This window comes from Centroberyx gerrardi, chromosome 9, assembly GCF_048128805.1.
Source record: "Centroberyx gerrardi isolate f3 chromosome 9, fCenGer3.hap1.cur.20231027, whole genome shotgun sequence".
NCBI lineage: Eukaryota > Metazoa > Chordata > Actinopteri > Beryciformes > Berycidae > Centroberyx > Centroberyx gerrardi.
The window spans coordinates 27,107,615-27,132,895 of record NC_136005.1 but is presented as its reverse complement, the minus strand read 5'-3'; the positions used below and the strand labels follow the sequence as shown (position 1 = coordinate 27,132,895).

General features: G+C 39.2%; 1 protein-coding gene across 1 annotated transcript in view; it reads left to right on the top strand.

The window, feature by feature from the left end:
- The window catches only part of naaladl2 (N-acetylated alpha-linked acidic dipeptidase like 2), a 386,338-nt gene extending 364,955 nt beyond the window's left edge, over positions 1–21,383 (top strand). The window contains exons 16-17 of the mRNA XM_078285865.1: positions 11,586–11,784; positions 21,137–21,383. Coding sequence (XP_078141991.1) covers positions 11,586–11,784; positions 21,137–21,383 — 446 coding nt within the window. The remainder of the gene's footprint in view (positions 1–11,585; positions 11,785–21,136) is intronic.
- The last annotated feature ends 3,898 nt before the right edge of the window (positions 21,384–25,281 follow it).

Here is a 25,281-nt window from a genome sequence, read left to right as displayed (position 1 = left end):
TCCCATATATGAGAGCATGATGTACGAAAATGAAAATGAAATAATCCAATTTCCATTTTCATGAATATGTTGGAAATTAAATAAATAAATAAATATGAATAGGCACAGTGAGATTTCATTTTATTTTTGTCCTAAATAATGCGACCACAATATTGACATTAATCTGCATGGAAGCTGAGTGCCAATGAATGTCAATGGAGTTTTTGTTTTCATTTTCATTTTGGCAGTAATAATGCATTTTCCAACATGTAAATAAATGAAAATGAAATTGGATTATTTCATTTCAATTTGAATTTTGTCGTACATCATGCTCTCATATATGGGAATTGAAGTTGCAATTCTATTTCATGATTTCAATTAAAATATGTCTCTTTTTAACTTCCATAACTCTTCACTTGCAATTTAAGAATAAACAAGTTGCTTTATTGCCTCCACTAGCATAAGGAACAGTTTCCACCCAAGTGCAGAGGGTGTCACACACACACACACACACACACATACACACACACACACAAAATACATTTTATCTTACACTAAAAAAGAAATATAGCAAATTTGGAGATGCAAAATATCTGTCTAAAAATCACAGGAACATTCCTAACTAAATCCTGTTTTTGGGTGGACTTTCTATTTAACACACACACACACACACACACACACACACATCAAAGCACACATACATTATGCCCTCTTGCACACACTCCAGGGACAGGTGAGGAGTGTAATCGTGGCGTAATCCTATCTGTGCAGGCTTAGTGCGGCACTGATATGCATATACATCTCTATAGATCTGCTTCCATATATAGAGCCGCTCCCGCTCTGTCACGGTTCAGCGAGCAGGGTTTATTTTGAGACGGCTTCTTTCTTCGTCTTGACAGGTAGCGTTTGTGTCAGTATGAGCCGACACTCTGAGGTTTGCATGTGAATGGAATTTCACTTAGGGCTGTGTGACATTTTGATTGACAGGTCTTAGCCTGGTTGGGTTTCTGTGCTGGGGGCGTTTTTGTAAGTTAACGCATTCTTAGTTTGTCTTTACAACAGATCACCATGTTAGGCTAGAAAACAGGCAAAATAACCCCAGTAATTTACATGATGATATTATTATCATATATTCATATCTTTTTTTTTTAAGTAGTAGAGAGGGGTGATGTGTTTGCCCTGTAGCAACAGCACTCTGGTAGAAACACTTAAAGCAGAGCTACCAGTTATAATAATAATAATAATAATAATAATAATGATAATAATAACTTTATTTATATAGCACCTTTAAAAACAGAGTTCACAAAGTGCTTTGACAGTCAAAATAAAAGCAGAATACTCTAAATGAATTTAAAAAGCAAAGGAACAGTGGGAAACAGGAATTAGATTAAGGTAGAAGGACAGAGTAACATTCATGTAAATACTGGGATTACCATAACATGAAAACCAAAATAAAGAGTAAGGATAAAATAAAATAAAAGTACGATAAAATTCAGATAAAAATGTATTAATTTAGTTATCAGCATTATCTCCTATTTAGACTGTTAGCACTGGATTACCTGTGGATGTACAATGAGAAAATGACAAGCTCAATTCATCATAGATTCAGGATTATTCTATTTCAGGTTAAATCAAATTAACTTCAAATACATCTTGACGTATGCTTGCCAACTTTGCCAACAAAATTAACAAAAATACAACTGAAAAAAATCAAATGACTTGTCAATGTCTGCAGTTGACCAATACACATAGCATGTTTTCATTTCTTTTGTGCTCAATTAGTGTTTTTAAGCAGAAACACCAGCTATCAATCATGTAGATGCTATCTGAGCAGTAGATGTTAATGGCTTCACAGCATCAGTGCAAGTGTATATCTTTGTCTGTTTGTGTGTGTGTGTGTGTGTGTGTGTGTGTGGGAGAGAGAGAGAGAAAGAGAGAGAGAGAGAGAGAGAGAGAGAGAGAAAGAGAGAGAGAGAGAGAGAGAGAGAGAGAGAGAGAGAAGAGAGAGAGAGAGAGTATGTATCTCCCAACTCCAAGTCTCATTCATTGTAGCACTAAGGCAGTCATTCAGCGGCTCAGGTTCACTGGCTCTGTCTAAGCATGTAAGCACAGTCCCATTAAGGCCTAGATGGAGTGGTTATGCTTCCCCATCTGAGACTAATGGACAGATTATGACCCGAGAGAGAGAGAGATGACTGATTATTCTACCTGCCTGTAGCCTCTGTCTGTTTCTCCATCACTTTCTCCCTTATTTTACCCCCATCCCCCTCCCCTCTCCTCTCCCTTCCCCTCCTCTCTATCTCTATCAATTCAATCCAAAGCTGCTTTATTGGCATGAAAGCTGCACTCGGCAACTTCACACGCTGCTGAGGTAGTTCTCAAGCAAATGACAAAGCAGTATTATTATTCCAGTGTTTAGGATGGTGATATATCTCTGCTCTAATTAGCTAGTTTACTCCTCTCTATTGAGAAAATGTGACTTTGTTGTTTGTGTCAGTTACAGGCCACCGTAGCTCAAGGGCAAGAAACTTGTGTAGGACGAGATGAGTTCTATTGATGTTGTTGCAGTTCCCACTGGTCACCAGTAGAGGTCGATAAAGGCCATAGATGCACCTTTAAATACAAAAGTACTTATTGCCACAGCAAAAAACAACAAATAACAGATTAGAACCAGCAACCATGGCAATATAACAAAAACAGCAAATAGTTCAATAATATACTAATCCATCACTGCATTTTTTGTTAATTTCCCTCATGTTTAAAACAATTATTATGAATTTAGGAAGATAAAGCAATCTGCAGGTCCTTGAAAAGTCTTAAAAGGTCTAATTTTAAGGCCTTAAAAAGTATTAAAATGTCTTAAATACAGTTATGACATGTCTTAAGTCTTTTCCCCATATAATGACAGATTTATATTTTCTTTACATTCAGTGATATCTAGTCAAAACACAGTTGGAAAGTTTGACACATGCCTGCCCACTCTCAGATTCATACCGAAGAGGGTTAATACAATATGACAAGTTTAATTTTCATTGCATCAGCTTTATATAAACATAATTGGACACCGTGTCCCTAAACTATTCATTTCCAAGTGTCATTTTGCTTATGCTGCCATTTACTTTTAGTACTTTCATTTGAAAGTCAGAAAGAGGCTGCTTTTGACAGATTTCTCAGTTCTTTATTGCGGTTGTTAAATTGGTATTAAATTTAATTCCAGGTGGTGTTATGAAGATCTTAAAGTCATCAATTTGGCTTCGTGAAACCCGCAGATACCCTGAATGCATTGTACCAGGCTGCTTCTGTTCAGCCAGCAAACAGGTGGGAGAGACTGAAGCTTTTATCTCCGCCGGTTAAAAATAAAAGGAAGCACCAGATGGAGAGAAAGAAGTAGAGGAGGAAGAAGAAAGTGAAATAAATAATTCTTGGTGAGTTAGGATTGTGTGTGTGTGTGTGTGTGTGTGTGTGTGTGTGTGTGTATTGTGCGTGGATGTGGATGGGCGAGTGGGGGCACATGTTGGTGTATGTGTGTGTGTGTATATATATGGGTGGATTGGTGAGCTTGTATGCATGTGAGTGTCTGTTGGGGAATGTGAAATGGTTGCGTGTGTGTGTGTCTGGTCTCTGGGTGTTTTAGTAGCCCCCTACGGTGGAGGACCAGTGATATTTAATGGATTCTTCACAGACAGAGTAAAGCACTGCAGTATTCATGACTGGCAGTAATGGAGGGAGCTCAGATCAAAGAACCAGAGCTAATTGAAATCCTAAAAAACCTTTTGTTCAACTTTTTTTTTTTTTAGCCCCTATTCTTTTCTCTTTTTATTAAAAATGCCTTTGGTCTAATCTGTCCTGACAAGAATCTTCATTAAACTAGTGATAGCGCTCAGTAGCAGGCTCCCTTTGGCCTTCAACTGTAGTATCAAAGAAAGGTAGAATGGAGACAGTTGTCAGCGCTGGAAATTACTAGTATACTGCTGAGGAAATCAAAGTAAATGTGTGTGTGTGTGTGTGTGTGTGTGTGTGTGTGTGTGTGTGCCCACATGAATTAATTATTTCTTATGTAAGTTGTTACTTACAACCTATTGTTTGATGTGCAGATTGGAGTTTTATTTATACAGAGTAAGAGCTTCTCTGGAGGCAGAAATAATCTCATTGGTTGAGTTAAACCTCAGTGGGTGGAGCCAACAGTGATGTTAGACTGAAGCCCAGTGAAAAAGGAAAGAGGTAAGAGAGGAGGTAGCTAATATTATGAAGCTTAGCGCTCTGTTACTAACTGAAACAATGCAATACTAAGCTATCTAGGTTAGCTAGTTAGTAGGGGTGTCACGATTCTCCAAATCCATGATTCGATTTGACTTTCGATTTTAAGGTCACGATTCGATTCGATTTTCGATTTAAACATTTTTTTTTTCAGCACTGACGGCTATGCCATTGTTAGACTATTGAGTCTTGATTTGTAAAGATCAACAGATCATTGGTTTTATGCCCTGACAACTGTCATTTACATTTTCAAATTCTTCTTTAAAAAGATGGTATCAAGTGTGATATAACTGCCATATTTTTTTTTGGAATGTACCACACTAAGGCCATATGGTCAAATTTTTTCAAAGTTTTTCCATTTAAAAAAACACAACTTTCCCTTTAATTTGGTACCAAATACATGGCAAGGCAATTCAGGCGTCTCCTTACTTCAGTGTCAACATTCACAGTATGACAACAAAACAGACCCTTCCTATCTTGGCTAATGATAAGCTTTCAAAATACATACAAAACCTCCAGCGCTTCAGCCCACACAGTAATAAGATCAGACAATAATAGTCACCAAACAAATATGGAAAAAGTTGCCAAACTTATATGGATAAAAGTCGCTGCAACCCGGCCAGTCCTCCTACCGACTCTTCGGCGCACTGCCTCCCGGAAAACAGCGTCTGTCTCCGGCGGTGAGAGCAGGTAGGTCCCGCTGTTTAGTGAAGCTGATCTTGTGTCTTGTTTTATCGAGCAAGAACAAGCGATTTCGATCAAAAGACTTCAACTCACAATGTCTTCGTAACTTTCCACTACATACGGCGGGTCAGGTTCTGTCTCACAGCACAATCTGACAGCTTCCAGAAGGTTTTAAAAGCATGACGCTTAACCGGCAAAGCCATTTTTAGATCTAACGTTACCGGTGGAGGACGACTAAACCCGGGGAAAATCAAACGTCTCAGTGTCACTAGATATACAGTATTTTCCGGTTCCGGTTCATCGATGACAACTTGAAGTATAAAACAAAGCTGATAACTTGATTTTCAGTTTTTGGTACATTTTAAACAATTTAAAATGATGGGAGCTCTTGGGCGCTATAGTGAAATATAGAACGGGCGCTCTCTAGCAGCTACACTGTGTCGTCATTGAAATGTTGTTTTTTTTTCTTCAGATAAGTAGGCAGGGGTGGAGAGAAAAAAATATTGGGAGAATCGTGAACCTGCTTGTGATTTCGAAGGTCAAAATCGAACGCTCATTTCGATCGATTTTCGATTTAGAATCGAAATCGTGACACCCCTACTAGTTAGCCTAGCTGACCTTCCAAGTTCAAACTAGAGACTCACTACATTTCAGGGAGTTCAGTACAGCATCATCATGTGTCGTCATCAAGCAGACGTGACAAAAAAAAATAATTTTAAGAGGTCAATGATCATGTGCAGTGCAGTTGGAGTAGCTAGATGCCTCACTGTTTACATGTTAGCTTAGCTCGCTACTTTTACGTCGTTTCACAGTGATTACAGTGATTTCTGAGAATTAATTTGTACAACCATACCACCTTTTGTAAACGGAATACTGGGTGATAGTATATAAGTGCATTGGAGAATGCATTTTAGCTGCATTATCTTAATAACAGCAAGATCATCTTGTGTAACCTAGCTACAGTTACAGTCTTTTACAGGTTGTCAGTGTTCTCTAGTGTAACGATACAGAGGAATGAAATACCTGTCTTTGGCCCCAGGGGCTTCATGTCATAATGTTCTCTATAATGTAAAACAGGTAAACTACTGAAACACCTGCTCTCAGTGATTCATATTCATTCTCTAATACACCAAATACCTTTCTTTGGCCCCAGGGGCTTAATGTCATAATGTTCTCTATAATGTAAAACAAGTAAACTGTACTGAAACACCTGCTCTCAGTGATTCATATTAGACATCTTAAATATTAAATCTTCACAAAACTTGTCTGTGAGTCTAGTGTCCAAATGTTTGACAAATGTGAAGTAAGATTTTAGTACAGCTGATTTTTACACACAAATATATGAGCAATATATGAAGAGACTGATAAATTAGGCCCCTTTTTTTTAAATGTAAGACTTCACAAAACTGTCTGGGAATAGTAGATCAGACAATAAGAAACCATAGTTGGAAAAGTCAAAGTGTTTTTAATTGCCAAACAACTAATGACAGGTGGAATTTGGTACAACAGCTCAGACATAAACAGCAGTACAACAAAGCTGTAATCAAACATGTATTTACAGTATGATATACTGTATATGGTGTAGCTGTAGCACGTGTGTAGCTCTAGATGAGCTTCTGGTTGACAATCTCCCAAATCATCAATTTTCAGACATTCACTGGACATGACCATATGACCATAAAACATGCACGTTCATTAATAAATCATGCACAACCAATGAGTGAGTGCATTAATTGATAAAAAGCAATAACAACATCAGCTGTGATTTAGCTTGTGGGTCAGGCCTCACTGTGTAGTGTGTATTCAATCACAAGACTGTGCAACAGTGCTGAAAACACTGTTGCACAGTCTGAGTTGCTTGTTATTCAGTCTTTCCATCAAAAGACATTTGATAGAAATAAAGCCACACAATCACTGTCAAGTCACTGTCGAGTCACCAAGGTCCACATTGTACCACGCTGAGGTTGTCTCACTCTTGGTCCTAAAGGATCCCTTTCCAAGCTCGTGTACATGCTCTTTGGAAAAGCAGGAAGCTGCTTCAATGCTGTTCAAGCAATGTTTGACAAAACTCCTGGGCTTATCTTTCAGGAATTGTGGGATATGTTGATTGTAAGCCTTGCATTGGCTGCTATAAATGAAGTTGAGTCTATTGTATGATAGTAGCTGTTCCGGGATGAATTCGCAGACCACAGTTTCCAACAGTGATGAAACACTCCCTGTCCCAGAAACTTTGAGGTAAAAGCTCTTCAGCGATTTGTTGAGCGTTTCGACTCCATTGTTTATAGTTACAGCCACGCTGAATCCTTGTGGCGCATATGCCCTACACCACCTCTGAAAAACACACAAAATATTCTGTTAAATTGATTAAAGAGTACATGCTGATGAAAGGATCAAAGCAAAAGAATTAAAACACCATGAACAAAATAGCGTGTAAAGGTTCTGAATGCTGTCCTGTCTTGAACATCCCTATCAGTCTAAATGTGGAATGTAGAACATGAAATGTGGAACAGAACATGTCCAGTGCAGTGTATTACCTCTAGAATACAAAGCCATCTCCTATCGACATAATTTCGGACCTCCTGCTTAGACTTGTATACTCTACTCTGTTTCAACCTTTCAACCTCCCTATCACAAGCTGCTTCACTTGGGGCACTTGCTATACCAAACGTACTGTACAGTAAATCATCAAAAATACGTTCTCACCGACAAGCATATCTTTTTCGCCACCCTCCATTGTTTTTGAACCTCCCGCGCAGAACAGTCTACATTACTGCACATGATCGTTGACCTTTCAGTTGATGTTTTTTTTATTTTTTGGCCACACCCCTAGGAACGCCTTACACTGTACTATAGAAATTTAGTGAGTTCCGTTCAAACTAGCCATACTAGCCTATAACTATCTAGGTAAGCTAGTTAGCTAGCTGCTGACTTTCCACCATCATGAATGCCATGGTCATGACTGAAGTCATTGCTATTTATATCATTTATTATTTGACCAGAGTTCCTTCTTTGCCATTCAAGTTTGCCAGTTGGTTAACTTTGTCTCCACCCACTGAGGTTTTGATATTTTGACAAACCCCATTTGGACTCATTGTTAGCAGCAAGAGGCAACAGAGCTCACTGTTTCAACTGACAGCTGAATCAGGAGTCAATATTCTCTGCTGGTCCAAGTACTACAGGTATGTAAGAGACAAATTCTATATAGGTCCAAAATCAACAAACCTATCCTTTAATCTATCCTTTTGTTTAATTAGAAGACCCCATCCTCAAATAACTTCAGTTTGATACTACTTACTATGATGTATAGTATCAATTCCAAACAGAGTTTAGGTGGATTTACCCTCCACTACAGCCCTGCTTGCTATATTTCACTTTGGTTGAACAAATTATTTTTCCAGCACACACACACACACTGACCTCCATAGAAGTTCATGAGCAGAAAATCAACAACATTAGCTGCACTCGAGGTCTGTTGTCACTGCTGGCTTTCAGCCCTTTTTTCTTTTCACCCAATGCTCAATTGTCACAATTGCAAACAGGCAAAATTACTTCGGCAAAATTGTGACCCTGGACACAGAAAGAAATCATTTACCTTGGGTCTGCTCTTCCTTGTTTGTATGCATTAGAGGTAAGATTTGTTCGACATTTAGTTTTTAGTTTTCAAAGTGAAGTTTTCAAAGTGAAGGCAAGAATGTAGAGGTGACTGTCGGTCCTCTAGCAGACAGTAAACCCACATAAACAGTTTACCCGCCATTTTATTTACAGAATAGAGCTTACCACCTTTTATTAGCCTAACAAAAAATCTTTATGACATACATTTATTGTATATATATCACAGCAAGTAATATCAAACTGATGTAAGTTATATGAGGATACAGTGTTTCAAGGAAAAAGAAGAATAAATTAATGGTTTTCTGAAAATATATCTATATATATATATCAATATATAATATATATTTCTATAATGATGGTTGTTTTCCTTATGGTGATCACTGACCTGAGTCTCATTTAACCCTTTTGTTAACCGTTCATGAACCTCGATAGACGTTTGTGTGCTAAAAAGCAAAAGCATTCCATAGAAGCATCACCTTAAAGCTGTTTGTTTTTCTCACTCCTCTCTGCCTCTGTTAGCTCAGGAGGCTAAGTCTCAACTGTATACGCAAATACACACACACACACACACACACACACACGCATGTCCCCAAGTGTCAAAAGATGTGATGGATTACAACAATCAAACAATATTTCATGAGTCCCAGCTGGCTGCGAGGAGCGAGAGCCATTTAAATTTGTAGGAGAGAACAGCTCTCTTTGTCTATTTTTGTCCCTACTGTCTTTCTCTCTCCCCTCTGATGAGTCACACTCTGTTTCCACCCTACTGTGACACACTCTCATCCAAAGACACACACACTAAGATCTGTAGACGTATGCAGGGACACATTCTCACACAAACATACACACATAGAAACATAGGCTGACATATGCTGATAGACATACACACACATATGAGTGAAGGCATATATACACACTTATGCACATGTAGAGGGTTCTAAAGAAAATGAATAGCAGAATATATATATTGGATATATGGATATTGTATTAGTTTTAGGTGTGTGTGTGTGTGTGTGTGTGTGTGAGAGAGAGAGAGAATTCACAATTAATTAAGTGGTGTATTTCTTCTACATGATATTCGGATGGTTCATTGGTCTGGTGCAGCTGCCTAATGCTTTATTCCATTAGAAGTGGGAAGTCAGAAATTCCCAGTTGGTAGGTTGGTAGATTCCAAACTCTGTGAATTCCAGCAGTCCTGCTTGGAAAAACCAGGGCCGTTTCATTGCATTTTTCCTAGTTAAAGTCAAAATTTCGGACTTTCCGACATCACTGGAACGCAGCATAAGAACCAGGTGCAGCTCGAATACACGGTTCACTGGTTTGGTTGCCTAGTAATCAATACACACACAAAGGAGTCAACAGGTGTCTGTGTGTGTCTAAATGGGGATATAAAACTAAAAACATGAAAACTCACTTACCACTAGTTACATGCTTGTCAGCTACGTCTTGGCATGTAATATTTGTGTTTTATATGGCACTCATGGATACAGACAACACTTCTAATCTTTTAGAGACACCTTTAGCCGACAAAAGGTTTTAAGTAGAAATATGTTATGTGCCATTAGTTTACAGTCTGTTATTGACCAGCGGCTATACCTATCTATTCAAGAAACAGAAAACAAAATAAATATCTAAATTTTGTAGAAACACACAAAATCCAAAGCATGTTTGCACTACTGCTAGGAACGGGAACACAGGAAACGCTACCCATGATTCCTTGCAAACATCAAGTACGTAGAATAAAGAAGAACTCCTCTTTATTTTTATCATGACATCATGCAAATAAAACAGGAAACTTTGACAAAACATGATGCAATCCATTGTTAATGCTTGCCAGTACTGCTGCCAAGCATTAACAAAATAATTCCCATTACTCCATGTAACAGCCAGTAAATATGACCTCGTCAACTTGGACTTAAGACTTAAACAATTAAAGTTTGAACACCTATACATGAACTTTTTCTTTCAAGCGCAGGCCCAGTGGATCCAGGCAGATACCATTTAACAGAGCCAAGATTACAGGCCAATTAACTGTAAATGCAAGGTAATTGATTTGCAGTGCCAAATGTACTGTAAAACAAGCCAGCTCTGTGTTGACGGCTTAATGAGGATAGCGTTGTTTGAGTAACTGGTTGTGTGTGTGTGCGTGTGTGTATTGTGTGTGTGTGAATGAGTGCATGTGTGTGTAGTTGGGCAATGGGAGTAAATTGATCTGCGGTTGGAGTAGGAGAGGGACTTTCTATTGTATTGAGTGGAGGGTTAAGGGCCCTGACACAAGAGGGAATCTTTTTAAAAAAAAATTTAATTACAACCTGAGAAATTGGGTTTGTACAAGTGTGTGTGTGTGTGTGTGTGTTTGCCTCTATGTATGTGTGTATACTATGTCTCTATGCATCCGAGATATTTGGAGGATGGTGGTAGAGAGTGAGGGAAATGGACTTGAGTCAGGAGTGGAGTAAGGTTGAGATAGGAGGAGAGGAATTATCTTGACAAAACAATAAAACATAAAAGAACTGAAAAAAATTAAATAAATAACAGAGGTAGATAATAAGGAGTAGGGCCAACCTTCAGTCCAACCTTGTCCTTCTGTCATACAGCATCTGTGTGTAGTGGATACTGGAGCTTTCCTCATGAAGGAAAGCCTCCAGTTCTTTGAGGGATGAAGGAGGTGGAAATCTACTTTCCATAAAGGTTCAATGATGTTTAGATGTGCTGGTTGGAGACCATGAAACTCTTGGATTTGTTTAGCAGTGTGTATGGGGGAGTTATTCTCTTGGAATATGGGGTCATCATGAGGGAACAATGTTTGCACCTTTGCTGACCATTATACGACCATCAGACCTAATGACTCCCAGTTGATGGCTGCCCATCCCATTACAGATCCATGTTCCTTTTTACTGATGCAGTTTGTGTTTGGCATATGATTTTCCAGTGTGTGCCCCTTGGTGTGTTCAATACTTTGGCCTACATGCTAGTGATTTGATTACCTCAAAGCAAATGTCCTTCATGTGGTGTTTCCATTGGTTTGTCCTCCTCTCCCTGTATGTGTCTAGACAACGGAGCGGTGTCCCCGGCCCTCCTGTCCTCAGCCTCTGCTCTGAGGGACCGGGCCGCATTCTTCCAGTCGGAAACAATGCGGCCGGCCAACGACCCCAAAGAGCGCGACCCGTCCCACGTCCGGATGCTGAACGACGTACTCCGCGACCTGGAGAAGAGCTTCCTCATCCCTCGGCCGCCGCCCGGAGTGTACAGGTAGGACAAAAGTTGCCATTTCATTTTTAGAGGTGCACCTGCTGGCAATTCTTCAGAAACGATACAAGTACCGAGTGCTTTATTGAGTTAGCTTGGTCAATGGGAGTACCTATCCAAGTACTGATGTTATGTCTGAACTCCCTAGGCAATTGTATTTAAACCAGTGTGCTGATTCTTGCTTTGGTGTGAAAATAACCACGTGAATTATGACGTTTGAAGCAAACACCGCTTCATTCAGTCAGTGAATCACATAACCGGTTTGGTCTGACAGGTTGAGCTTTTGAAACTTTGGCGTCATAATGTTGAAACTTGTTTCTTGCAAAAAATCTTTGAGCATTTTATCCCCATTACACGTACATAATCCCCTTTTACATTACCCCAGTCACACAAGCACACCCTCTGCCATGTTTCCTAAGCACACCTACGCCCCCAAACCAAATTGCATACTTTGCCAAAATACACTTACAAAGTCAATCGATCTTTATTTGCACATTTCATAGAATAGCAGCATGAAGTGCTTCACAACAAAACATACATATAGAATCAGTTCAGTAAAACACTGTTAGTAAAGAACTGTTACACATTTGTTTAAATCCAAAGTCATCCAAAAGAATCCCATATACAATACCAGAGCGTCTGCCTCATTTGATTGCACTACATCTATTTCACCAGCAGGTGTCACTCACGTGCGCTGTGTTAATTGAAGCTTCGAGTAGTGAACCCATTTTCGATACAACTGGTTGCAAAGCCTCAAAGCTTCAGAAAGCCTTGTGTCACCGTCACTGTATCCAGGTATGACTCAATTTACATACAGTCATTCATGCCACCTGGTATTGGCCTTTTATAAAAACAAGTACACGAACAAGTGCATCACTGTTTATTTATTCATATGATCAAATTATACACTAACCATGGAGTAGCAATCCATAAAAATATATTTTTTTTAAAAATACATAATAATAAAAAAATAGAAAATAGGTTACATAACAGGATATAGGATATAGCTTCTAATTGTTTTTATGCTGTTCAAATGGCTTATTGACAGACTCTCAAAAACAGCTTATTCAGAATAGGTTAAAAGGTAAAAAGAGCTTATTCAGAATAGGTGTGGTAGGGTACACCTGATATAACAGAATGGCATTTAGCCTGAATTGCCACTGCTGCACTGCCTATGAATTTTACAAATAGCAGCATTTCCACTGCCAGAAAATGTTATATTACGCCAAAGTGCATGTTGTTAAAGCGTCGGTTTCAGGACAGCATCATTTGCCTGAGCACTTGGGAGCTGGACTGGCACTGATCCTGATACTACAGATGTTACAGGTGATACTAATTGTGGAAGTCAATTTACAGGCCAAAATCTGGAAATAAAATGTATCAGTCACATTAGCTGTTACTTGTATGCATTTATGAAGTGAAGTGGTAGCCATGGTATAAGTCCGCCATCAGCCATCTGTTCTGCATTAGCATTGCAGCTTCAACCTCTTCTTCCTCAGCTTATTCTTCATGCACAGCAGGGATAATATAACATAAAACTTGTGTTTTTCATTCAACTGGTATCCGGATAATTCGTTGCATGTTCTGACGGCTGAAAAGAGAAATAATTTACACAGATTTGAATTCATTCCACGCAATTGACATCAGGACCTCTTTCTCAGCAACTGTATTTCCACCTCATAGCAGTCACACCTCCGTCCCGTTTGATTTTAGCGTCCCAACAACCCCCGGCACCGACTCTATCTTCCTCCTCAGCTCTTTAGCTGTCTGCTTTTCCACTAGATTCCGAGGGAATGAATGGCTTCTCCTGTTCAGCGTTATTCACAGTTTATGGCGGTAATAGACATGTTAATTGTCCTAGACTGCCATTAGCATCCAAGCTAAAATTAGCCGCTCCATCATGCTCAGAAAGCATTAAGGCTTAATGGTCCTCATTTATAAAGGAAGTTACCATTCCCTCGCAGGACCTAGACAATTAGACTGGGAGCATTGAATAGGCTTTAAAAATGTTTACTTTGACAGTTTATTTTGTATTTTTAGTAACAAGTTAGGTGCATTTTCAGGCAACGTCCACCCATTACTAGCATATTTTTGGTGTGCGTCAACACAGTATGGTACAGCACAGTAAGGATACTCTTGATGTGCTTATGACTGTATTTCTTGGTGGTCATCTGTATGCTGCTTGTGTGGGAAGTAACCTCTCATTAAATTCAGTATCTCGCACACCGAGTCTTAAAATAGTTTTCCAGAGAATCCCATCTGCCACGTATGTGACTGCTAGGACACTGTGAAGGGTATTTGGCAAGTCAATGCAGACCTGTTTGTGGTCTAGTTGTAAATATTTCAGTTCCAAGATGCAGTTGCCGCTGACACCGTAATGATATTCAGGATAATAAGCACCCTTGACCACCAGCGGGGGTTGTGGGTGGTCCTGCTGTGTGCCCCGAGGAGCTTCAGACTATGCTTACATTTTAAATGTCAGCTTCCCAACAGGATTATACAACTGTAAAGCAGTTCAGCTGTATTGTTCCACAACTGAAGAATGAGTATTATGGAATATATAAGATCATTGGTTATCTTGAATCTTTTACACATAATATAATTACAATATGGAGGATGCACACACTATTGAGCAGCAAACATAAGGTAACAATGTGTTATCCAAAATGGATGTATATATTTTTTTGGAATGTAACACTTCATACTGAAGCTACATCTGACAGTTGCAGACTTTTGTGCATTTGATGTGTAAAGTCAGCAAGTTCAGTATGCTGCTGCTGGTACATAAATACCAGGGTGTTTATAGTTTGGGATTTTTCATTAGTTTTTTTTTTGTTTTGTTTTTTCATTTCAATTTCAGTTTTGTTTTTGTTAGTTTTTGGTGTGGGTTTGGTAGTTTTTATTTACATGCTTAGTTTAGTTGTCCCAGATGGACTCAAGCCAAACTGAAACTTACACTGTCAAGTTGTAAGTCTGTGGTGTGTCAGTATTTTAGGTTTCCAGCTAAGGAAGAAAACGGCAACAAGACAACTGACAAGACAAAGACTGTGAGAGAGCCTTGTTTTACAGATAACACTAGCAACACACTGCACCATCAACAAAACCACAATGAAAAACTCTACTCACTGTTGCATTTCAGTCTTAAAGCAATATTCCACTTAGTTTTAACATGGGGGTTATTCGGCTCTTGACCGCCATGAAAACCAGAACATAAACTACTCACCAAGATCAGATGCAGCTGGACGAGTTTGTAACGTTCAGATTTTTACTTCCCATTCATTTGAATGAGGCCAGAAAACAGCCTGAAAACTGACATTTAACACGTTGGTGAACAGATTCAACAACAGATCCTGCTGCTGTGATTTTCAATGGACCTTTGGTCTGGCGTTTTAGAACAGAATTACGCCAAATTGCATTTTTATTGATAGAAGAGAACATAGCGTAGGGATACCATTTAGGAGAGATAGTTCCTGTTTGAGAGACCGGATCTACTTTTATTTTTAAATTTTAGTGTAAAGCAAGAATAGAAATGCAAAATGAGGATGGACCCATGACTGCTTTATTGTCTTAAAAGCAGGATCTGTTGTTGAATCTGTTCACAAACGTGTTAAATATAAGTTTTCAGGCTAATTACGTGGCTCATTCAAACACTATAAACGCTACTTGCCCTAATGTCAGTCGAAACACCGGTGAAGCTTGTATGTCCACATAACACACAGTGAGTTAGGTAGCGCAGCTCCATGTCAGCCGTTACCAAAACAAGTGGCCAGGGATTGGTTCTTTAGAGATCCAAACAGGGCACGAGCTCTTTGGAGGAAAAGTCCAAAAAAGCTATATTTAGTGCAAGTCTTCACTAAAACCATTTATGAAAGCAGATCCCGCACATCGCATGTTCACACTCTGCTTGATGTGAACACGCAACCTTTCCCCACTTCCATGTTTACACTCCTACGCTATGCAGAGGTAACGCACACTCACTTGACCAGCATCGCTCTTTCTGTTTGGGTGACGTCGACCTCTGCATAGGAGCGTAAACACGGAAATGGGGAAAGGTTGCATATTCACATCGACCAGAGCATAAGCACGCAATGTGTGTGTCTGCAAGCTTATGAAAACAACGGAGTGAAGAGTTTGAAGAGTCTTTTGGACTCAGTGCAATTGTTTGGCTTTAGAACACTTGGATTTTGTATATGTTAGTATTTTTTGTTTTTTTGTTTTTTAAATCTTCACACTTATTTGGGGATGACATTTTTCAGATTTTATTTGAATTGGCATTAAAAAGGTCTTAAAAAGTTTACATTTTTTCAAATTTAATTGAAACCGGTATTATGTCATGAACCGAACCTTGAGCTGAATGTGTCTGACATATTTCAGTTGTAAAAAAAACAGCAGTCAATTGTTTGCTCTTGACCTTTTCTAGTGTTAAAGTGACATGGGACTTTTATCAAATGATAATCACCATGTCCTGATGTGATGTGATGTGATGTGATGTGATGTGATTTGATTTGATTACATCGAGTCATGAGGAGAGACAGAGAGGAGGGGAGACAGGATGGATGTAAAAAGAGAGGATGAGAAGAGGGAAGAGAGATGGAGGGAGGGGGGAGAGTGAGTGGAACTAGAAATGAAGGGAGAGATAAACAGAATAAAGGGAGCCAGGGAGGGAAGCAGAGCAGAATATAGAGGAGAGGAGAGAGGAGAGGCGATGTCTATTAGTCTGGAATCCACCGCTCTTACAATATGAACTCCTTGGAGAAGAGAGAGGAGGAAACATGAAATCGAATGGGGAAAATGCAATGCCGCCTCCATTTCAATTGAAATGTTCTTGGCAGACCTTGGAAACAGAACGAACTGAATGATGATCTTGTAGTGTGTGTGTGTGTGTGTGTGTGTGTGTGTGTGTGTGTGTGTGTGTGTGTGTGAGTAGCTGTGAGTGTGAGTTTGGGTGTGTGTCTTCGAAAGAAAGGTTAATTGGGTGGCTGCTGTTGTCCCAGAGCCAATTGTGACAGTGGCCTTAATCTGATGTTTCTCATGGACAAACAGATGACAGCTGTGTGTCTGTCACCCAGCCTGGGAGTGGCTGCAGGGAAAGAAGTGTATTCCGTGGTAACTATTAGCAGCAAAACCACTAGGTGACTGTGTTAGCACAATATAAAGCAGCAGCCTAACATAAACTAAATAAACGTTCTGTCACAATCTAACACAATGCGATATTTTGCGATATTTTCCACGGAATCGAACACCGTATCGAATAGGTTGGAAATTCCATTCATGTATAGTATGTTTTATACTGTGGTAACGCTGCCACCTAGTGGCTTTGCTGCACGCTCTCAATGAATGTGCAAGCATAAGCAGCAGGCAGTGTTTCTCCAACTGGATTATTAGATTGATTATGGATTATTATGGATGGGTGATTTAAATGGATTATTAGATAGTATAAAAATACATAAAATCCAGGTGTAAATATGCCCCTGAATTATTGAAGATCCGATCAAAACACCCAGACCACCTCCGGAGGTGGTCAGAGCCACTTTAACAACAAAGAGCAAATTCAATTCATCTCCAAACCACATATAGGAGCCATGTAAGCGGAAATAAACTGCAAATCCAACCCAGAAGCACACATAAATCAAACAGCAGATAGTAACATCTTTGTCAAAAATGGATTGTCAGGATACCGGTGGCTGGGGAACAAGAGAGACGAGGTGTTTACTGTCAATTTTAAAGGACGTAAATATTTCAAGAGGAAATGACGGCCGTGGCAATCTGCGTTTTGGTGAGGGAAAGAGAAATGGGATTTTTATGTGCATACCAGAGACGCATTTTAATACCAGGTATAAATATAATCTAGCAACATGAGATCCATTATGTCCACATGTAACTCATGTGCGTGACATGCTGTCATGTTCATGCATTCATTTTCTCACTTATTCCTAACTTATCCCAGAATGCATTGGGTTCAAATGCTATCCTGGGTTCAAATGCTATCATGTGCTTAAGTCCGTATGCCTCCATCATCCCTCCAGTCTCGTACAGTAGAGCAATCAGCTCTCAAAATCCTCGTCAGTTTGTTTTTTACCTTGACATAAACTTTCTTAAACAATCTCCATTCATCATACCTTATCAAAAGCCTGATTCAACTAAAAAAAATCTTTAATCAAGAAGATATCTGGCTAATTAAATCTATCAATGCAATCAAATGAGTCTTCCTTTCATTTCTCTGACTCTGCTCTCTACTCTGTGCTCTCACCTCTCTCCCATACTCTCAGTACATTCGTTATTTCCCTAAAAATAGCACTTGTCTCTGTTTTCTGCTTTGTGGCGTGGCCTCGCCTTGACCCCGACTGTTTCTTCCAAGACTTCCAAGCACTTAAAAAAAGCCTCTTCATTCTGATGAGGAGTGACGAGAGATAGATTGAGTAATAAAAGTGAGAGAAAAAGGCAGAAACAGACGAGACAGAAAGCATAGACTGAAGAGAGCTAATTGGCAAAACTTGAATGGCACAGAAGGAACTGCGAAATATAAATGGCAATGACTTATTTTTTTCATTCATTCACGACAATGGCATTCATGATCTTCCCAACACACACACACACACACACACACACACACACACACACACACACACACACAGCTGTCAGTGTTGGATGGATGCGGCTGCTCCTGTGTGACTGACACCTGGGACCAGCAGCCCGAGCTTAAACCCAATTTGTTGTGTTACGGAGCAGGAGGCGGCCTCCATTAGGAGTGGATGTCAGGCTGCCGGGGGCCACGGCGATCGATAGCAGGTGTCTGTATGTACACTCCGAGGCGCCTCAAAAACACCTCTTTCATAACCGGATATTCACAGGCGCTGGATGGCAGTCTGCCGCTCATGCTGATGCACTTTTCAGCCCAACACAGGAATATTATGTCAGCATTGTCTAGTATATAGTTATATATAGTATATAGTAGTCTAGACCAATATATCAGTTTGATGATATATCAGATCTGGTCCAGTCAGTGTGGTCCACCTCTGATATGATGAAAATGATGCAGTTTGATTGGTTACATATTTATTGTATAATTGATCAATACTACACTGGTTGTCTATGGGAAGACCTTAACCTGAATTGATTTTATTGAGACATTCTGATTAGTTTTCATACAAGTATGCATGAATATGTTTTTATTATTATTAGCATGTATAGCTTAAACAATAGTAGTAGTAGTAGTAATACTAGTAGTAGTAGTGCTAGTATCACCTTGGGTTTCAGTGGAGAGTTTTAGTGCCTCATGGTCTAAATGCTGTTTCAGAGGCTTTCCCACCATAACAAGAATAAACTTCTGGGGGAAACACTGAATATTTGTCATTTTTTTGAATTTTTTGGCATGAAAATGGTAAAACCTAAAATACTGTTGCAAAATATCCAGTCATTTGCAGCTTCAATCCAAAAATATAGGTGAAGAGAGTGTTGGTTTCAACATGATCTCATCAAAAGTCGTGAAATGGCGAACCCTGAAACCCTGAACCCTCAAAGATTTCCGTGCCATGGACACAAATAATGTGAAAATTAAGTTCCTCCACCACGAATTGGATTCTGTGAGTTGGACACGGCATTTTCTTTCGTTTGCTAACAGTTAAGTTTAGGCAACTAAAACAGCTTTGGTTAAGGTCAGGATTAAGGTTATGGTTAAGTTTAGGCAACTAAAACATCTGTTTATAGTCATGCCTCCTTCACGTAAGCATTTTGTGCTGGGAACACAGACTTTTAACACTTTACTTACCACCAACATGTAATTTGATGCTAACAATTCATGTTCATTTCATGTATTTGTGTGACATCAGGTTGGCTGGTTTGGACACGGACATTACTGATGCAACCTTGACATCATGTCAGAGAGATTCAGAGGGTTTGGAAAGCAGGCTTCTATTATTGACCGGGCTTTATTTCTCAGCCAGGGCAGGGAGCGTTGTTGTCAGCATAGACTCCCCACACCCGTCTATCCTCGACAAGACCCAGCAAAACAATCTGGAAGATTTATTTGTTGTTTGATACATAGGCCTACTTCATTTATCAGTTCATGACTACAGTCAGCAGTAGACTTTGGGGATTGTGGTGCAGATCTAGCAGTGAAAATTGCAATGGACAAATGTTATCTCGCTACAGCTCTGCACAGGATGTGAACATGCCGTGGACAGATTGTGACCAAAAAATTGCATTTCCAACAGACAACTTCATGTATGCACTTGTCAATGAATGGCAAAGTGAGGTTCTTTCTTTCTATCTTTCTCTCCATTCATTCCTTCCTTCTTTCCTTCCTTCCTTCCTATGCCTTCAGAAATCACATTTCTTCTTCACAGGAATAGCCTCACTGGTACATTACAGTTTGGTACAGTGTATTACAGCAGATGCCGAATCTTCACATTGCTCCGACTTTGTTCAGTCCAAGCTGTGCGCTGAAGGTCAGTGTTCATTCCCAACCTATAGCCTGCGACCTGTGTCTTAACAGATGAAGAATCACTCTATTTTCTCCCTAAGACTGTCCGTTCAGCCACTTTAGCAGAAATCAATGTATTTCAGCCCTGAGAGTAACACTCTACAGTCTCCACCATTCTGACCTACAAATGACTGCTCCGCTATGCCAGAGGCTTGTGTGTTTATATATGTGTGTGTATATGTGTTTTACTTTGTGTGTACATGCTTGTGTGTACTGTATGTGTGTGACAGTAAGATAAAGAAAAATAGATAGGGTGTGTTTTAGGGGCAATAATTCATATGGTACAGTATGTGTTTCTGTGAAATGTTTGTGACACCAAAAAAAAAAAAAAAAAAAAAAGTTTGCAGGTGTCCTTGTTTCAGCGGTCACTGTCTTCCCTAGATACTATGGGTGTATGCAGGGTATCAAACCATTTTTTTTCTCAACTGGCCGTGTTGATTTATTAGCTGCCAAATTAGTTTTTGTAAAAGAAGAGAAAGAGGAAGCCTGGCAAAATGGCTGGTACAACTGACACACTTCCTAACTAATATGGATGTTTGAAGGCCGATACATTATGCTGTTTAAAAGAAGAATTCATTTACAAGAAACAAATAAATAAAAAGTAAATAATGTGCAAAGGAAATACGATTTCATTCCTGCTTTTACAGACTGCAACTCCTTCACCTGTGGAGTAAAATACTCCCATACCACACTGGAACGTGAAATAAAAATAATAATAAAAACATATTCACTAGCTGTAGTAAGGGGGGAAGCTCCATCCTATCAGAGGTGGAGAACAATGACTCGTTGATATCTGATTTTTAATAAAAGAGTATGTATGCAGGTATTCAGTGCTTCACACTGTTTAGTCTCTCTCTCTCTCTCTCTCTCTAGGAACCTGTTATACAGCCTTCCAGGGAAGACTCCCCAGTTCTCCATCCTCAGGTTCTCAAAGGAAGTCCTCCTGCACAGAAACGGCACCAGCGAAGCAGTCAAATACAACACGGTGAACCAAGAAGTTCTTCAGCACAGCGCTGTGAACCAATCTCTGTCTCTCATCCTTAGGGCCATCCAGTCAGCTGACAGGCTGGTGTGCTTTGGCTTGGACCTGTTTGAGAACTACCCAAGTGACACGATATGACATCAAAGACCCCCCCCCCCCCCCCCCCCCACTAACCTTTGATACACTCAACAGCAAAAACTGCCACTGACAAAGGCAATCAGATTCAAATACACTGGGGAAAATGAAACAACTGAACCAAATTGTAACACAACTATTGACCCCCTGACCCCAAAATCAAGTTTGACAAGCTGTAAAGGGTGTCGGAAAAGTCTGGAATCATAGGGAAACCACCCACTAAATGAGTATCAACACTGCATTTGGAGACCGGAAACTGTTACACCTAAATTACACAGCATGCGTAACTTGTCGCAGAACAGAAACGCACCCGGTGTAACTGAGCCATTCGACCGCTCAGGATTCGACAAGTGCAACAAGAAAAACAGAAGAAGAAAAAAACATACGGTGTTACTTATTCCTATGATTCCAGACTTTTTGATAGCCTTTTTTTATTTTAATTGATCATTGCCAATGAGCTATGATAAAATGAGTCATGGTACATTTTTTGCACTGGAGACTCAATACACGGTATTCAATGTTACATTCATATACGCAGTCCAATGTGTATCAAGGTTCATACCAAGGTGGGATCACTTAAGTCAATTTGAAATGTAAACAGTAAACTTGTCGCAACCCCGTCTCATAGACCACAGGTCATTTAAATTGCACTAGCCTATACTCCCTTCAGATGAAGCTTAACCAATAATTAACTTAGTAATTAAAGGTAAACTGTGGCATTTTAGCTTTTAGATTGTTACTTTTTCTTTGCTTTCTTTGCTGTGTTGTGGAGGAAATGTTTGTCCATCATTTACTGGAAAAACAACTTACAGTATTAGCATGGAAAGCCATCCTCATTGGGACCGCAAGCTAGCAAGTTAGCTTGTGCCTAGCGGTAGCCTTTGGTTTCAGTGAGAAATCCCGACATAGCTAAACTGGTTTTGAAGAAACCGAAGAGCCAATGTAGACATTGTTGCTTGGTGAAGAAAAGTGAGAAATCAAAATTCAAAACAGTGAGGTAAAATTGTAAGAATAATTCGATTTCTGTCCCTACAGATGTAGCCATGTCACTTTCTACTTGTTTACTGTTGCTGCGCTGTTGCTTAATCCCTAATACTAATTATTGAGGGGAAAGTCAGGGAAATCCTGTCGGAGTAATGCAGAATATAATGGGGGGTGTGGAAATGTCTACAATCGACACCACTACATAAAATCTGCATATTGATGTTACAGATGCACACAGAGAGGCAAGGCTAAGAGAGAGGCAAGACACACTCTTTGATATGAAATTTCATATTTAGCTTCTCAAATATGGATTTCAGGTAACTTGCCTTTCGACAGAAAACTAAACAAAATCATGGTAAAAGACCAGAAAACACACCAAAGAGTGTGTGTCCAGGTTTGGTCCATGGACACGGTTGCATTGCTAAACGTCTACTTTGTAATGTTGTTGACCTGTCATGATATTAGCTCCATTGAGTTTTATATATTAGCCTGTCTCACCCGTCATCCGACTGTAAAATTACAACAACTGACAACTTGTTGATACTACCAAGAAAAAAGGCAGACTGGTAGCAATGCCCCACAGTTATCAATTCAGCTGCAAGTACCCACATGGACTATTTAAGCAATAAGCCTTTTCACTTTGCACCTACAACACCCATTAGCTGTTCTAAAATCACTGTAAACCAAATTGTTTTACAAATTGTGACTTATTGCTTTTATAAAAAGGCCATAGCACACTACTGTAATAAAAAAGGAAATATTCAATTTTAAGCAATAATATCATAATAATATAATAAGAAATGTTATTTTTCCACTTAGCTATATAGGCTTCGAACAGTAGCTAAACAAAGTGCTTCCAAACTGACACGTAAGTAGCGGTGTGAGTGGTGATTTTTGGTTAGCGTATTAATATTTAAATTAACTTATGTGGTGACAGCTGAGTGTTTATATATCAGAAGACTGCTGTATATCAATATTTAAATGGACTGTCATGCGATCAAAGGTGTGCATTTATACGTTTATAGGGTTTTTAATGACGGTTTTTGCGCTGATTCAGCCAATCAGAAGCTAGAAGTTTTATATTTGGCTCCCTATTGTGACCTCAGGAGATATAAAGCAGCATTCTCTTCACAAGAGGGGAAAGACTTGAAAAAGGTGAAGTTAGATGTGAGTTATAAGATACAACAAAGTGTTTACACAGGCAAGTTGGTGAACATCACAGCACACAGAAACCCCAGCTGGATGCATTTACATCCATTATGCACTGTTAGACAATTGCTTTCTATCTCCACTTGTCTCATTCTCTCCCACTTTCTCTCTGTCTATGCCTGTCGCTCTGTCTGTGTACTGACAACACCCACTGTTACCTCTTTCCTTCCTCTTGCTGTCTCTTTATCCTTCTCACTGTCTCTAATTAATGGAAATATCCAATGTTCTCCCTTCCTGTGCAGCACAGTTTGCTGCACTTATGAGATGAAGGAAGTTTAAGGCCGATGTGCTGACTATAATGGCCAGAGACTGGAGCAATAAATAGTTTTTTGTAACTGTTTACATTACAGCACCTTTACATATAAAATCAGAGCATAATTAGACAGTAATAAAATATAATTGCAAGACTGGCCACCGGCTTTCTCTCTATTCGCAATGGCTAATTTTTCTCAGACTGTAACCAAATTCACCTATCTAAGTTCAGGTGATGACCGGTCTATTGGTACATTTTATTACTGTCTAATAATATTAGAATAACAAGAAAATGAAGCTGTAATTGAGAGCTTTAACTGTTTTTTGTAATTTTTGTAGCTAGGCATGATGTTTGCTAGAGTAGTATTAGTGAAAAAAAGAATGTAAAGCAGTGCTTTATATGATGAAAAAATCTATTTCTTGCCTTTACTTATTTGTAATAGTTTGAACATGATGGACTTTTTTAGCATGGTGGAAGGGTGGGATGGCATGGGATGGGGATAGATTTTGAGCCTAGTAATTTCTTATCAACATATGAATTTTGTAGGTTGTTAATATTCAGAGGCTTTTTTGAATTTTGAATTTTTGAAAATGAATTTGGATCTGGAAAGATACCAGCAGCATGTCGTCTAAATGTCTAGTGTTTTCATTCCCAATCCAACCCCCTATCTCATTGTTTCTCCATTGTCATGATGAGGTATTCAAATAAGTTGTTAACTTTCATGACTCTTCTTTAAATTCCAATTTTTTGGATCTGTTATGTCTCAATTTGAAGCAAAGGTTTGATATATGAAATTTTGTAACTTAAAAAAATGTTAATTTGTAGTTAACTCAGACTTTTCAAGCAGACTTGGAAGGCTGCTTTGAAAAATTGAAAAATGCATTTCAGGGATCAAAAATGTTAAGGTCCAGTGCTTTAAATCATGTGCCTTTGTTGGAAAAAATAAATGCTTTAAGAATTAACAAATGATGTCAGGTGGAATACCAAAAAAAGTACATCAAATTCATTAAAACCACCATCCCTAACTGCAATATGTCACTGTTGGTTCAAACGCTGTCTCGCTAGAGGCCTAGAGGGCTCTCAGGTGACATGATGCACCCTCTGGCAGCCATATTGGAGGTCCTCAGCTCTTGGGCAACAATGGCTGTGAACAGCTGATAGTTCATAGTTCAATAGCCATGGTTAATTTCTGTACAGATTTTGATGGGAACTGATCATTTTGCCACTGATACATTTGATCACTTTTGTGTTTAAATAATATCAGGTTGTTAGTTAGCTAACCATAGTATCTGGTTGGCAAACTACAACTTGTTAACACATCTGATTTGCACACTAGCTAACATATCCAGTCAAAGCTAGCGTTAGGAGTGGCTAATAGTTACCTATTAACATACACATTAGGGTTGCCACCTTTCAGACACCAAAATACCCCCCTATGGTTAGGGTTAGCTGCTC